Source organism: Pipistrellus kuhlii, unplaced genomic scaffold (assembly GCF_014108245.1).
Source record: "Pipistrellus kuhlii isolate mPipKuh1 unplaced genomic scaffold, mPipKuh1.p scaffold_m20_p_11, whole genome shotgun sequence".
Lineage (NCBI taxonomy): Eukaryota > Metazoa > Chordata > Mammalia > Chiroptera > Vespertilionidae > Pipistrellus > Pipistrellus kuhlii.
Window position 1 is genome coordinate 28,359,479 of NW_023425416.1, and position 15,651 is coordinate 28,375,129.

The following is a 15,651-nucleotide window of genomic DNA, read 5'->3' on the forward strand; positions in this document are numbered from 1 at the left end:
GAACAGAACCGCGGCGAGAGGAAGCCAAGGGGCGAAGAGTGGCTGTTATTGCTGTGGAGAAACCGGGAAACCTAAGCAAGCTTGTGGAAGGAAGGGGTTCGAGATAGAAAAACAAGTTAAAGATGCCAGGGGAGGGAGGACATCTGATGGAGCAAATGACTCCCCCCCCCACCCCAGAGTGAAAGGGGCTGGACCCGGAGCACAGCCCAAAGGGGTGGTCCCTCTCAGACAAGAAGAGGGACGACCGGGCCCACCACGGAATTCTCTGGGTACCAGGCTGAAAGGAGGTGGGAGTAGGTGGGGACAGACAGAGGGAGACCTGGAGGCTTCAGAGCACATGTGTCTGCCAAGTGCAAGGTCGGCGTGAGGCCAGGGCAGCAGGGGGACGGGCCAGATGTGGAGCGGCTCCCGGAGGGGGCAGCCCAGGGAGGGCACCTGTGACCGATGTGTCTGGGAGGTAAAGGCCTCCGAGGTGGAGGAGGTCAAGGACAGGAGGGGTATCATGTGGAAAGGGTGGAGGCCGGCCGACAGAAAAAGCTCAGGGTCAGAGCGGCAGCCTTAAAGAATGAGAGGTGGGACCGGAGAGGGATGGATGACAGGAATGAGGACGGGGCTGAGGGAGGCTGTGCTGGATGTCTGAGCCTCCGGAGAGGCAGGGCTCAAGGAGCAGAGGCAGGGAAGTGTCCTCAGGAACCCAGGAGACTGCCCCAGCCTGGTCCTGGTGTGGAAGGAGCAGCTCGGCTCAGAAGGGCACAGGGAGTGGGCCGCCCCCCAGTGCTGCCATTTCCAGCTGAGATGGAGGTGGAGGGAGCAGAGGGCACAAGGCTGAGGAGGTGGGGCTGGGAGGGGCTGGAAGGCACAGGGCAGTGGGAGCAGTGGGTCTAGGGGGCAGCACAGAGTGGCCTGGGGGGAGGAGGCAGAGGATCTGGATCCAGGCCTTGAGCTTGAGCCATGTCCCAGGCCAGGGTGGGGGCCTGGCTGCTGGACTGGGTGGACACAGGCTGGAACCACAAGGACCAGCGGCTTGGCAGGGCTCACTGATGCTCTGCACTGCAGGCTCCGGGGCTGGGAAGGAGGCAGAGGCAGAGGGGCCCATCCCATGCCCTGAGTTACAGTTGTGCTGGGCCTGGCCCCCAATGAAGCCCTGGCTGGCCATGTTCTCTTGTTGTCCTCAATGCCCTCTTCCCTCTTTCTGCGCAGCCTCAGAGGCGGGACCTCCCTACACTTCCCAGCTGCCATCCAAACTGGTCTGGCTGCTATGTCCCCCATTTCAAAGAAGAGGCACTGAAGCTGCGAGGTCAGGGCCTCCCCCATCCTGTGTCCTGTGAGTGGTCCGTGTGGCCTGGCACCCAGGTCTTAATGCAGGTCGCATCCTCTCTACAAGCATTTCTGATCATCTTGATATATAGTTTCATATACATAGGCTCAAGCAAAATTTGTGAATCTTCCCTGATTATGCACCAATCAAAGATGTATCACATGGTTTATGTGGATGTTACTGTATCATGCATATTATAGATACACAAAAATAGAAATGAAAAATCATGAGACATCCCTGGATGGTGTGGCTCAGTTGGTTGGAGTGTTGTCCCTTACACCAAAAGGTAGTGGGTTCGATTCCCAGTCAGGGCACATTCCTAGGTTGTGAGTTCAGGCCCCAGTTGGATTGTGAACAAGAGGCAACTGATAGATGTCTCTCTAAAATCAATAAGCATGTTCTCAGATGAGGATTTTTTTTTTTTTAAATTGTGACACAGAAAAGAGCTGTAAATTGAATGGAGATAAATTCTGCCCAACACCACCTTCGGGATGGTCCTGAGTGCCTTCCAGGGTGGTGTGCTCCCCTGGGAGCTGCCGGGCATGCAGCACCGTTCCTCCCTGTCTCCTTTGTGAGCAAGAATCAAGTCACGTGCGCAGCAGGTGCTCGGTCAATATTTGTGAAAGGGACACATACACGAGTCACCCGGGAATGTTTGGAATAGAGGCAGCGTCCCAGCAGGCCAATGGCAAGGTCTTTGGGATCAGTCAGGTTAGGAGTTCAGCTTCCAGCTCTGCCCTGCGACAGAGGGACGTTCTCAGGCTCCCTGAACCTCAGTGTCCCGCCTCCCCCCACCTCCCGCCCCGCGAGACGGGCAGAATGACTGGCGCCCCCTGCAGGCTGTTGTGAGGATGGGCTGTGTTCTCAGTGAGGGGAGCCCGTGAAGCAGCAGCGGGTCAGGCTGTCTGATGGGCCTGGTGCCGGCAACCGCGCTCTGGTATGGAGGTGCAGGGTGAATGAGTTTGGCAGAGTTTCAGGCAGGCGGACGAGGAGCAGCGTCCCTGACTCCCATCCAGACCAGGGGCTGATTTGGTTTCCATTCTGAAAGTGGTACTTATGGAAAATTGCCCCATAATCAAGTGATTTCTTCCTTCCTTCTTTCTTTTTTTTTTTTTAAACCAAGTTTATAACATTTCTTTCATTATAAAATTAGGATGTTGAAAAATGAGATTTCTTATGAAAATATTTATCATAAAAATTAGAAAGATGTTGAAAAATGAGATTAAAAAAAACCCTCATAGTCTCATCATTGTTATTAATATTCTGGTATATTTCATTTTTTTAAAAAAATTCTATGCATCAACATTTTGAAAAACATAATTACAAGTATTTTATGTGTGTGTGTGTGTGTGTGTGTGTGTGTGTAAAATCCATAAATCTGTCCAGTTTTTATTTGACTTCATGACATGTTTTCCTCATTATTACAGATTCCTCATGAGTGTGATTCCCAGTGGCTGTGGACACCGATGGAGCTGTTTCTCTGCACGTCCTCAGAGCCCTTCGCAGCCCAGCCGCCTCCCCGTGGTGCTGGGCACCTGTCCTGAGGACCTGACCCCAGCAGAACCGTATGTGAGGTCCAGCACAGTGACAAGGTCTGTTTTCCGAAGACCTGGGTGCCAGGCCACACGGACCACTCACAGGACACAGGACGGGGGAGGCCCTGACCTCGCAGCTTCAGTGCCTCTTCTTTGAAATGGGGGACATAGCAGCCAGACCAGTTTGGATGGCAGCTGGGAAGTGTAGGGAGGTCCCGCCTCTGAGGCTGCACTGGGCATTGCCTGGTGCAGTCCCAGCCTTCATTTTTTTGGATTCATCAGAGCAACAGCAGGAAGCCCAGCCCAACAAGCTCAGACCATAAAGAGAACCTACTGGTGCATGGGATTGCCAACTCCAGACGCAGAGTCCCGGTGGGACCCACAACCAGAAGGACATGGTCACAGGTCTCCTGGGGCAGATTCTCCCCTGAATGCTTTGGACCCCGACACTGAAGGAGGTGCCCGCTCTGCTGGCAGCACTGGGAGAGGGCACCTCGTCCAGACCGCTGTGGCAAAGGGCCGGGTGGCCTGGCTCTGTGCCCTCCCACCCCAGTGACGTCAGCCCACCTAACCTCAACACCTGAGAGCAGGGACGTGGTACCCCAAAGGAAGGTCAGGAGCTTTCACCAGCAATGGGACAGACCCAGGGAGAGGCCAACAGCAGGTCTCCATGGACCATCATACCTAATGCCAGGACCGGAGGGAGGGTCTCAGAGCTGGTGAGGTGGTGCACACAGAGGTGAGAGAGTTTTTTTTTTTGTTGTTGTTGTTGTTGTTGTTGTTTTTTTGTGTGTGTGTGTGTGGTTTTTTTGTGTTTTTTTTAAATAGTTTCACACTATTAAAAAAAAAAATATATATATATATATATATATATATATATATATATATATTATATATATTATTGATTTTTTACCGAGAGGAAGAGAGAGGGATAGAGAGTTAGAAACATCGATGGGAGAGAGTCATCGATCAGCTGCCTCCTGCACACCTCCCAGTGGGGATGTGCCCACAACCAAGGTACATGCTCTTGACCGGAATCGAACCTGGGACCTTTCAGTCCACAGGCTGACGCTCTATCCACTGAGCCAAACCAGTTTCGGTGAGTGAGAGAGTTTTGATCTCTCTCCAACCTCCGGTCAGAATCCTCCCCAGTCACCCTCCTCAGCCTCCTCTCCTGCTGGCTGCCCAGGGAAGCCGTAAACACAGCTGTGGGGCCACACCCCCAGGTGCTCCTTCCAGTGACCTATGAACTGGGAGGAGGCCTGACTCCCAGTAACCTCATCAGGTGACTCAGTGCATAAAGACACAGCCCAGGCCCTGGGCCCCTCAAAGCGTTACAGCTGAGAAAGCAGAGCTGATGGGGCTGAGCGGTGAGACAGCTGGGGGCGGACACAGGGAGAGGACAGGGATACAGATTAGGTCATTTTCAGAGTAACCACCAGCTGGTGGTCTGGTCTGGGAGCTGGGGAGGTCCCAGCATCCTCCTCCCAACCTTGGTTCAATCGGGAAATAAAGGATAGATGTCATAAGTGCATCCCCACAGACCCCTCATGCCCAAGGCGGGGAGAGGCAGGCCCTGTCTCTTGCAGGTGGCATCCTTCCATCCGCACCCGTGTTTGTACTTGGTCCCTGCCCTGAAGGCTCACAATCCGCCTGATATGGGGTCAGTCCAAACAGCGCAGGGAGGGTGTGTGTGCAGCAGGGCAGGCCTCCCATTCCCTTCCCCTTTTCCTTCCTGGGGATGCACTTCCTGAGGGAGAGAAAAACAGGCCTCACAATATCATTGGGAGCCAAGGAGTTGGGGCTGAGGGTGAACGGAAGAAAATAGAGAGCGATAAAGTGGAGAGGAGGCCACAGTCCTGGTCATGTAAAGGAGGAGAGGGAGAGAGACAAAAGGCTGAGAAAAGATGAGATTCCTTCCAGAAGCGAGGGATGAGTCAGGTGGGAGCAGGAGCCCAGACCTAGATTCAGGACCAGGGAGAGGGCCCAGGGCAGGAGGCAGGAGCCCCAGAGTGATTGGCAAAATAATACAGCCCTTGGGAGGGGGAGGGGGGAAGCTTTAGAAAGTGAAAGAGATGCTCACGCACCTCTATGAGCAAAGTAAGAGAGAGGTGAGGGTGGGAGGGGCACCTCTGAGCAGGAAATGCTAAGAAGGCTTTCAGGAAGCCTGTCTGTGGGGTGTGTGTGTGTGTGTGTGTGTGTGTGTGTGTGTGTTCATGTGCATGCTGCAGCCATGGACCTGGGCTCCCAGGGAAGAAGGTAGGGGAGGATGGGGCTCCAGCTCAGCTTCCTTAGGGATGGGTTCTAACTTGGCCCCTGCCTTCTGCCGCTCCATGGCACCCTCCATGCCCTCCCCACCTCAGGCCTGGGAGGACAGGGGACAGCTCCACTGCCCCCAGATTCAGCTTCTTCCATAGAGGGTTTCCCAGGGCCCGCCAAGCAGAAGCCTTTGGGGAGGCATTCTTATGGAGAAAGTGGGGACCAGCTGAGGAGGGAACAGGGGACCATGAGGAAGTACTGCTGAGTTAGCAGAAACAATGGCAATAATGGTGACCATGATCGAGGATTTGTGAGTCCAATTCACTCCTCACACAGTTCTAAGAGACAACTGCTGCCCAGAGAGACTAAGTGACTTGCCCTAGATCACACAGCTAGTAACTTAGAGCAGGGAGGGAACAAGGATAACCCCCCGTTTGGACCACGGAGTCCAATGCCTTGTACACAGGTGAGGAGTCCAGCTCTTTCTCCAAAGGTGCCCACACAAGGCCTCTCACCGCCGGGCCTGGGTGCTGAGCTCCTTCTCCGGAACGAGGGGAGAGAGAGGACTGGGGTTCAGATCAAGGCAGCCGCACCCCATGGCATCCTTGGGTCAGCCCCTCGTTGGCTGGCTGAGCACCCGGACAAGGGAGACCTCGGTACCCGGGTGAGCTCTACGGCTGGAATAGTCACACACACACACACAAACACATACACACACACACACACACACACACACACACACCGGGTGCTGGGCTCCCTCTAAGGCACCGGGAGGGCGTCACTGGTGAGGAAGAAGAGACCAGCGTGGTGACAACTCAGCATAAGGACTCATTTTGAATATCACAGAGGAGAATTTCTAGAGGCATTCACATCACACTGCTGGCCATCAGTTAGCTGTAAGGCAAAGAACCTTTTGCCCAGAGTTAACAATCAGGTCACTGTTTGTTACATACTTAAGAGATATCTCCAACATTCAATACGAGCAAGCAGAGATTTAAGTAACTCCTGGTGGCCCACATCGCCATTCAAAGGGATGGTGATGAGCCCCTCTCAACATGGAACAGTGCTTATTATAAAAAAGGAGGAGATAAGTGGGATACTGTGGTTTTTCTAGTGAAGACATGCTTAGGGAAAAGGATTTAAAAAAAAAAAAGAAAGAAAGAAAGAAAGAAAGAAAAGAAAAATCAGCCGAAACCAGTTTGGCTCAGTGGATGAAGCGTCGGCCTGGGAACTGAAAGGTCCCAGATTCTATTCCAGTCAAGGGCATGTGCCTTGGTTGCGGGGGCACGTCCCCAATGGGGGGTGTGCAGGAGGCAGCTGATTGATGTTTCTCTCTCATCGACGTTTCTTACTTTCTATTCCTCTCTCTTCCTCTCTGTAAAAAATCAACAATATATATTTTTTTAAATAATAAGAAAAAGAAAATTCAGTGGCATTTAAATAGTGATATAAAGTAATGAAGAAATTGAGTATTTTCTCTCTCCCAGGAGAGTTAAAAGTTGTTGTTTTTTATTATTTTTATTTTTTATTAATGCAGAGAGGAAGGGAGAGGGAGTGAGAGATAGAAACATCAATGATGAGAGAGAATTATCAATTGGCTGCCTCTTGCCCACCCCCTACTGGGGACGGAGCCTGCAACATGGCCATGTGCCTTTGACAGGAATTGAAACCGGGATTAAACCCAGAACCTTTTAATCCACAGGCCTACTCTCTATCCACTGAGCCAAACCAGCGAGGGCCAGAGTTATTTTGAAAAGAGTATAATATAAAGATTAACAACGTTTGGAAGCGAACGCAGTGGCAGAGAGACAACGCACAGATTTTCTGTTTACTTGGCAGCATCCGGATGACAGGATCCAGCGGGTCCCAGGCCTGCACGTGGCCAGGGACAACAACGTAGGTGCTCGCTGCATGCGTGTGTCAGGGCCCAGCAGGCTGAGCGGAGGCGGGTCCACGCTCTCTAGGAGTGGCCGGTTGTGATTACGGAGCCGGGCTGGTGGTGAGCCAGCACGGAAGACAGGCTGTGATAAGCACCTCGAGATGACTTCAGCTGGGTGTGGGGGGTAGGGGGGTGGAGTGCAGAGGACAGGGCCAGGCTGGGCTCCTCACCCACAGGGAGGAGGCTGAGGAGAGAGCAGCCGTGGGAGAGGTGCGAGGCCTGGCCTGTTGGGATTTATCTGCCCTCGGTCACCTCCTGCCAAAGCCTTGACTGACCTGCTCTGGGTGAGACCCAGAGCTGGGACAGGACGCACAGCTGATCTTTGTCAGGTGAAATATCTGGGACATGACTACCTACTATAACCTGTTAGATATTTAAATTTCAAACCATCTTTTGTGGTCATCTTACGTCTCTGGGTTTGCAAGACTACCACGCAGGCCTTCCCTGAGCTTGTCAGGTTAGCACGTGGCTCTTTTCTTTCACAGCCAGCACGGAGGACAGGCTGTGATAAGCACCTCGGAATGACCTCAGCTGGGTGTGGGGTGTAGGGGGTGGAGTGCAGAGGACAGGGCCAGGCTGGGCTCCTCACCCGCAGGGAGGAGGCCGAGGAGAGAGCAGCCGTGGGAGAGGTGCAAAGCCAGGCCTGTTGGGATTTATCTGCCCCTGGTCATCTCCTGCCAGAGCCGTGACTGACCTGCTTTGGGTGAGACCCAGAGCTGGGACAGGACGCCCAGCCAGGCCTTGGGTAATCCTTCCTGGAGGAAAAGGGAAACCTCATTTCTGTGTGCCGTGCCCTGTGCCAAGGTTTGAGGGACCCCAGCAGAGGAACTGGGGTCCCAGGAGGCAGGCCACCCTGGTGCTATACCACCCCCCTCCACCCCTCACTGCGTTTTCTCAGGGCAGGGGGCAAAGGGAGCCTCAGGTCCTGAGAGGGAGGTGGGGGGATGGCAGGGGTGCAGATGGGGCACTGGGTCACAGTGGGAGAGAGAAAGGCCGGGACTGTGTGCTGGGGACTAGCCCTGAGATTGTTTATCTGCAAAATGGGTAAATGTGTGCAACAGGTCTGCACCACTGCAAGACATGTTTCTACCCTTGTTAAGGGGCCCAGACACAGGAAGCAACAGGAGCTGCTCTTGAAGGGTAGAAGCCAAGCACCTGAGGTGGCAGCACAGGCCAGGGCACAGCATGGGCAGAAGCCTGGAGGTCCAGCATGAGACCTGGGATAACTGGTGACAATTTGGCAGAGAGGAGAGCCCAAAGCTGCTCAGCTTCTCCCTCTCCCTCTTCTTTCCCTCTGCAACTCCCCCCCCCCCCCCCACCTCCTACCCTCCACGCCCAAAAGTTGCTGATGGCTTCTGTGCGCGCTTTCCCTTCAACCACCACAATCTGGCCTTCACACACATCACCCACTGGAAACAGTCTTGCCAAGGTTCTCAATGCCAGCCCGATGGTCGTCCTTGGATCTCATCTTCCGTCCTCAGCAACCAGATGGGCTCCTTCTCTTTGAAACACCACCCCTCGGCTGCTGTCCTTCCCTCCACGGTGGACTATCCTCTCCGTCTCCGTTGCTGGCTCCACCCCCTGTACCACCCTGGTTGTTGCTGTGGCTTTGCATCAACACATTCTCACTGAGACACTCATCTGTTCTCCAGGCTTACCACGCCTCCGTGTGGGATGTCCAAGCTCCTATCTCTAGCCCAGTGTACACCTGGGCCCTGGGCCCTCATGCACACCTGCCTGCTGAGCATCTAGACCTGCATGTACCCCAGGCAGCCTGAACTGAAACCGAGCCCAGGGGGACTGACTCAGTTCGTTCCCCCAACAGCTGCTGCTCCTTCTGAGCTCCTCCTGCCGGGGTTGGCATCACCAGTGCAGGCTGCCCAAGTCAGATCCTGAGAACCATCCCTAATGTCTCCCTCACTAATGCCTGGATGCCCTCTCCTTTCAACATCTCAGTGCCTCCGCTACCCCCTCCTTCCCTGCTTCGTCTTAGCTTCTGGGTTTCCTTCCACAGTCTGCCCCTTTGCACCCTTACCCAAATGCCAGAGCGGTCTCTGTGAAATGCACAGCAGGCCAGGTCCCCCCCAGGTCAGAAGTCTTTAATGGCTCCCCATGGAGCAGATTTACTTTCCTTCACCCTGTCCCTTCCCATCCTGCCAGTCCTTAGGACTCAGCTTGAGACTCACCTCCTCCAGGGAGCCTTCCTGCCACCCCAGGATGCGTTAGGGCCCTGCCTCTGTGATACCACAGCAGCTCTCTCCCCACATCACATGATGCTTTCTCTCACTCCCCGCCGAGACCACCACCGAGCCTTTGAAGCCCGCAGATGCCCTTGTGGTTTGTTTTCTAAGGTGCTCCGGAAGATTTGCTGAAACCAACAGATCTGAGGAGGGTTTTATTTTTTATTTTTTACAGGGTGGAAGGGAGAGGGATAGAGAGGTAGAAACATTGATGAGAGAGAAACATCTATCAGCTGCCTCCTGCACACCTCCTACTGGGGATGTGTCCGAAACCAAGGTTCATGCCCTTGACCAGAATCGAATCCGGGACCCTTCAGTTCACAGGCCGACGCTCTATCCATGAGCCAAACCAGTCACAGTTGGGCAGGGTTTTAGGAGTAGACACTGAGGTGCCTTTAGGGAAATGGGTGACTGTGCAGACACTGACTTTCTTTTACCATAGACTTTCTTTCCTGTTCAGGAGGCAGCAATACTATTAATTATGCACCTACGCCTCCTTCGCAGAGGGCAGCCAGGGACCACTGGCCCTGGGTCTCATGCTCCAGCCAGACTAAACCACAGAGCGGGTTTACCTTCCTTCACCCTGTTCCTCTCCATCCTTCCAGTCCCTAGGCTCAGCTTGAGAGTCCCCTCCTCCAGGGAACCTTCCCCCTGCTCCAGTTCCGGCCAAGAAGATGTACTGAGCAGCCGCTAAGCATTCCTGGGAGAGAGTGGCTTCCCTGATGTGAGCACAGCCCTTTTCCAGTTCCTATCTTTCACTTCCTCCGTGGGGTTAGGTGAGGAGGCGGGGGGGGGGGGGGGGGGGGGGGGGGGGACGGGCAGCCATCCTGGGATGGTGAGCCAGCCATGAGGATGAGCCGCACATTAAGGAATCCTGAAAGGGCCCCGTCATGACCCCTCTACTAGCTACGAGGAGGCTTCTTGTTAGCAGAGACAGAGAAATGTCATTGAAGCCACATTGGTTAGGTTTCCATTGCGCTGAGCTGAACTCCACCTGGTAAAATAAAGGCTGACCGTTTGAAGACGATGCTGGTTCTGACTGCGGGAGAAGGGCATGGTTAATGGAGCAGGACCGAGGTGAGGGTTGGAGAATCTGCCCCTCCTGGGGTTTGACCAGAGGGCCCTGGCAAGGCTTCAGGGCACGAGGAAGAGGCTCCAGCCGTGGCAACCTGTGACCTTGGCCTTCTCTGTTCTCCGCTTGGTTTCACTTGTGAAATGAGGCCAGTGGAATAGATAACTTTTCTAAGGGCACGGAGCTCACGGCCGGGCTCTGGAGTCAGACAAAGCTGGCTTCGGGTGCCAGCTCCATCACGTAGTAGCTGTGTGTCTTTCAGTCACTTTTTTTTTTTTTTTAAGTTGACCTCTCTAGCACTGTCGCCTGTAAAATCCAGACTGTAATCGTACCTATAACTCTTGGGCTAATGCTGGGGTTCTGTGGCGTCACACACGTGGGTGCCCAGCAGAATGCGTGGCACTGTCCGCCGTGGGTGTCACAGCTCAGCACCCAGCAAGCTTTTGAGTGCTCCGTGGTCATCCTTATGTTTCAAGTTCCCTAAGAGGGCAGACTGGTGGCCTGGGGTTTCATGCCTGCTCTGGCTCCGAGGCTGGTGCAGGGGCCTGGAACCTGGAAGGCCTCTCTGGATGCCCTGTGCCCTGTGGGAAGCGGATGTGGCCAGTCTGCCCGCTGCCCAGTGGTTTTTCCTTCAGCACTGCGTGCTGTTGTGTCCAGGATCCTTGGACCACAGGACACAGCGGCCTGGCGGAGAGGAAACAGAAGCCCCGGGACACGGGACAGCTGACAGGCCCAGAAAGGCATCCAGCCTTGGGTGGAAACAAGCCCTCTGTCCCGTGGGCTGTGTGGTAGCCAGAGCTTCCTGGGTGCGGAGGGCGGGCTCCTGACTTTTCTGAGAGTAGGGGCGGGCTTGCAAGATTGCTCCGCAGGGGACGACTGAGATTGGGGAGCTGGAAAAATACTTCCAACACTGGATTCCTTACTGCAGCTGCTTCCAATAGGACTTTCTTATTTTTCTCTGGAAAGCCCTCACCTCTCTTCGCTGCCCTGAGAATCCTGACAGAAAAACAGTGTGTGTGTGTGGGGGGGGGAATAATAAAGTCCCCCTCCCCCGTCTCCCCACAATCCTCGGCCAGCCCTGGCTGAGCTGACACTTGACAGCGTCTGCAGTTTACCTTGGCGCAGGTCCAGAGAGTTCGGCCCAGACTGGGGCGGCCCCCACCTTTCCACCTTGTTACCCCCCCCCCCCCCTCCAGCACAAAGAACAGTTTAACTATAAATCAGTCCCTGACACAAACAGAACCTCAGCGAGTCTCAGAGCCATCACCGGAACTGAGCGTCCAGGTTTTCTTTGGGTGGCGAGTGCCAGCAAGCAGAGACCGGCTCCGTGAATCTCCCCAGAGCGCCGGGAGGGGCGCGGGGATCCCCTCGCCTCCAGAATCCCCGGCTCTCCTCCCACACCCCTGGCTCCCTCCCGTTGGCCCTCGGTCCTGCCCCCAGAGCCCTGCAGACCCCTTCTCCGCTCCCCTTCAATATCCCCCCCCCCCCATTCCCCCAGCGGGTTTCCGCTGCACCCACCCCGGCCCCGCCAGCCCCCCAAACCCCGGGGACTCCACCCTCCCGCAGCCTCCCGCCCCCTCCAGCCCCCACCTCGCTTCCCGCGGGCCCGCCACCCCGCCAGCCCCCTCCCGGCAGGCGGTACTTTCCCCGGCGGCATCCGAGCCCCCGGGTCCCAGCACAACTCCGGGAGACACATCCCGGGTCCCAGCCCCACTCCGGGAGCAGAGACACGTCCCGGGCCGGGAACCGGGTCCAGCGCGGCGGCCGCGTCACACCTGTCCGTGGGGCGGCGGGCGGGGCGGGGGCTCGCCGGCCGGGGACACGCGAGTGAGTGGCAGAGGGAGGAGGGAGGGCGTTTCATCATCGACGGCGCCCGCGGCGGCCACTTATAAACTGTGGGCGCGCTCCCCGCTCAGTCCCCGCCGCCGCTGCCCGGCCCGCCGCCCGCCCCGCGCCCGCCGCCGCCCGGAGCCCGGCCCGGCCGGAGGGGACGCCGCCCAGCGCCGCCGCCGCCGTCCGCCGCCGCGCCCGCCCCGTCGCTGCCCGCCACCATGGGGCTCCTGCCCAAGCCGGAGCGACAGGGCAGCGCCGCCTCCGCGGGCTCCGCGGGCCGCTGCTCCCGCGTCTTCTTCGGCAACATTAAGGTGAGTGGGGAGCCGGCGCCGGCCGACCGAGCCAGCCGCGCCGGGCGCGCCTTCCGCGGAGACACGGGGGCTCTGGAGGCGCTGGGCGCCCTGCTCCACCTCCGTGCCCAGCTCCCGTCCCGGAGCCTGCCCGCGTCTGGCACCCTGGACAAGCGGACACGTGCTGGGTGGTGGTGGTGGTGGTGGTGGTGGTGGAGGTGGTGGTGGTGGAGGTAGTGGTGGTGGTGGGTGTACATGCTCAGTGTAAGTTAACGGGACAGTGAAAGTACCTGCTCATCGGGACAACTCTATTCAGATAGTCCAGGCACCAGTCCAGGGAATGCTCTGTTCTTTGATTGAAAAAGAACATCTCATGGCACCTTTTCGATCTCCTGCAGGCAGTTATTTCCTTAAGCGGGTGTGCTTGGGGGTGTCGGGGTCTGGCGCCCTAAGGGGGAAGATGGAGGAGATGAAAGCCCACTCCTCTGTGGTGGGTGGTGGAAGGGATGTGCTCCTCCAGGCTCTCCTCATCCCCAAGAGCAGCACTGTGAAGGCTCTGCTCCCTCCCTCCCTGCCTGCCACGTTCAGGACCCCATCCCTCACCCTCTACCCCCTCACCCCGCCCCCAGGGCTCTCCATCCAGTGCACTGAGGCCAGCCTACCACGACTGGAAATGGCCCCAGGAAAGCAGTGGACCCTCACAGGCTGCTCAGTAACGGATAGACCCGTTCTGGGGAGTGGGTGAAGAGGAGATGGGGTGAGGCAGCTGCGTGGGGTGGACACTTCCTTCTCCAGGGGGTCAGGAAGCTTCCCACTCCATCACGTGTCTGGGAGGACCCAGAATGGCTGAATTCACTCACACTCAGGCTTTTTTGCCCATTCTGGTGGCAGTGCACCTCCTTGAGGGGGCAGAGTCCACATCAGGGCTCCTTGGGGTCAGGGTGGGGGTTATGGTGCAGAGCAGTTGTTTTGGACAACCAGGCAATCAGATGTGGCTAGGTGAAGCCTCCAGGGGTGCAACTAAGGGGTGAGTGTCCAACAGGAAGGAATCTTGAGCCGTAGCCAGTTTGGCTCAGTGGATAGAAAGTGTTGGTCTGCAGACTGAAGAGTCCCAGGTTCGATTCTGGTCAAAGGTACATGCCCAGTAGGGGGCATGCAGGAAGCAGCCAATCAATGATTCTCTCATCATTGATGTTTCTCTCTCTCTCTCTCTCTCTCTCTCTGCCTCTCCCTTCCTCTCTGAAATCAATAAAAAATATGTTTAGAAAGAAAGGAATCTGGAGGTCCCAGTGGATCTCACCTATTTACTTACTCGCATTGTTGGCAGTGAGTCTGGATTCTCAGTCCTGCTTCTGCTTTTCCCCTACACCACAATTTATAAAGGCTGACTTGACGGTGTGGCTGGATATAAATGAGACACTGACATATTTTTATATAATTTAAGATAATCCTCACTTTTAGCCAGGCCTAGAGGAGAAAGAACACTGTGCGGTTTGGGTCCCACCATTTAAAAGAGTCCTGGAGGACTTTCAACAGAGAATGGTGGAAATGCTGGTGTTTATAACTTAGGAGCTGGGAGGAAATGGAGGGGGAAATAGTTGGGTGGTCTGAAAAGAGAGGGTCTCAGGAGGGAGCCAGGGTGGGGGCAGCTTCCGCTGTTTTCACTAGCAAGGCAGGAAGGACGACTTGTTCCCGAACAGATTCCTGACAGCCAGGGTAACCCCACATGAGATAGATTCACTGGGACCCACCCACCCTGAGTCCCTAAAATAAACGCACTTAGGGCAGCCGTTTCTTTGAAGATCTGTGAAAATTAAAGACACGTTATCACATGCTGATGATTGAGCCACACGTGCCTGAGGCCTGAGCCCCAGCCAATTTGGCCTCCTAAAGTCTCATACCAGTTGAGAGCTTTGCTTAACTCTAAAAACCAGGTTTTCTTAATTATTGCCTCTGCTGATCCATAGTCATTCTTAGAGTTTGGCGAGACTTCCACTTGGCTTCGCATATCTGCCTGAGACCAGGTACAAGGTTGGATATCTTGAGGCAAATAGGGGGTCTGGAATTTCATTAGTTAAACTTAATTAACCCTTTTCTTCCGGAGGATGTCACTGGCCATCTGGGGGCTTCGCTATGAGAGACTGGGTGGCTGCCCTCCATCCTCTTTGGGGTACAGACTGGACACATCTTGTGATTATGTGTGGCACAGAGAGGGGGCAGGGGCAACCCAACCTGAGTGAGAACCCATCCTTTTTCTAGGTTCCCCGTTGCTAGGACAGATGAACCATTTGGCTTTATGACATTCCTGCAAAACCCTACATACCGTAGGAGACTCAGTTCCAAGTCCCAGTCTAGCTTCTACTGACCAGGTGACACAGGGAGGCATCTCTCACCTGTCCTGGGCCTCAGAGTCCTTCATGAAAACACTGGGTGATAGGAATAATCCCTGCCTCCTGGGCTCCCTGAGGGTGACGTGGGATGAGGCACAGGGAAGGGCTCTCTGGGGTTGGCATCGACGTGAGGCTAGTTCTTGCTTCAATGAACAGGACTGCACATTCCAACGCCGTTTAGGATATAGTGTTCCACTAATTATAGTTAATCGTTAAGAAAAACTACAGTTAGTAATCATAATGTCCAAAATAATAGTAATAGCTAACAGTGATGGAACTGTCTGAACGTCTCAGGAATTATGCAAGTATTTTACCAATATTTAATCCTCATTACAACACTCTCAAGTGGGTACAATGACCGTCCACAGGAACGATGAGGAAAACCAGGCTCAGCGAGATAGGTCCCTTGCGCGAGGAGACATAGCCAGAGAGGGGCAGTACAGAGGACCCGGGTCTGAGACTCCGGAATCGGAGCCCCTGATGGCTGTCCATCCTGGCCCTCGCCATCACAGGGTGCTGCTCCATTATGGGTTAGCACATGGGGATACCCTGGGTTCCCCGACTTGTTCCCAGGGGTCATGGCTTTCTCAGCCCTGCACCCACACATCCCAGCCGCGACCAAGGAGGCTGCAGCATGTCTGCTCCTAGTCCCTAGCAGGCTCATACCCTTTCCTTCTTCATAGTCACATCCAAAGAGCCAGGCAGCTCTCACTCCGGGGAATTCATACAATGGCATTTAACCTGGAGACAGCCTCTGTGCCTCTGGCTTACAAGA

At 55.3% G+C, this 15,651-nt stretch overlaps 1 protein-coding gene across 3 annotated transcripts in view; it reads left to right on the forward strand.

Moving 5' to 3' along the window:
* Positions 1 to 12,130: 12,130 nt before the first annotated feature.
* Positions 12,131 to 15,651, forward strand: part of SLCO2A1 (solute carrier organic anion transporter family member 2A1) — a 66,072-nt gene continuing 62,551 nt past the window's right edge. Inside the window, exon 1 of one of the 3 annotated variants that reach the window (XM_045579270.1) lies at positions 12,131 to 12,507. In XM_045579270.1, coding sequence (XP_045435226.1) covers positions 12,415 to 12,507 — 93 coding nt within the window. In that variant the 5' untranslated portion in view covers positions 12,131 to 12,414. The remainder of the gene's footprint in view (positions 12,508 to 15,651) is intronic. The other 2 variants (XM_045579269.1, XM_036431422.2) reach the window with 2 other exon arrangements.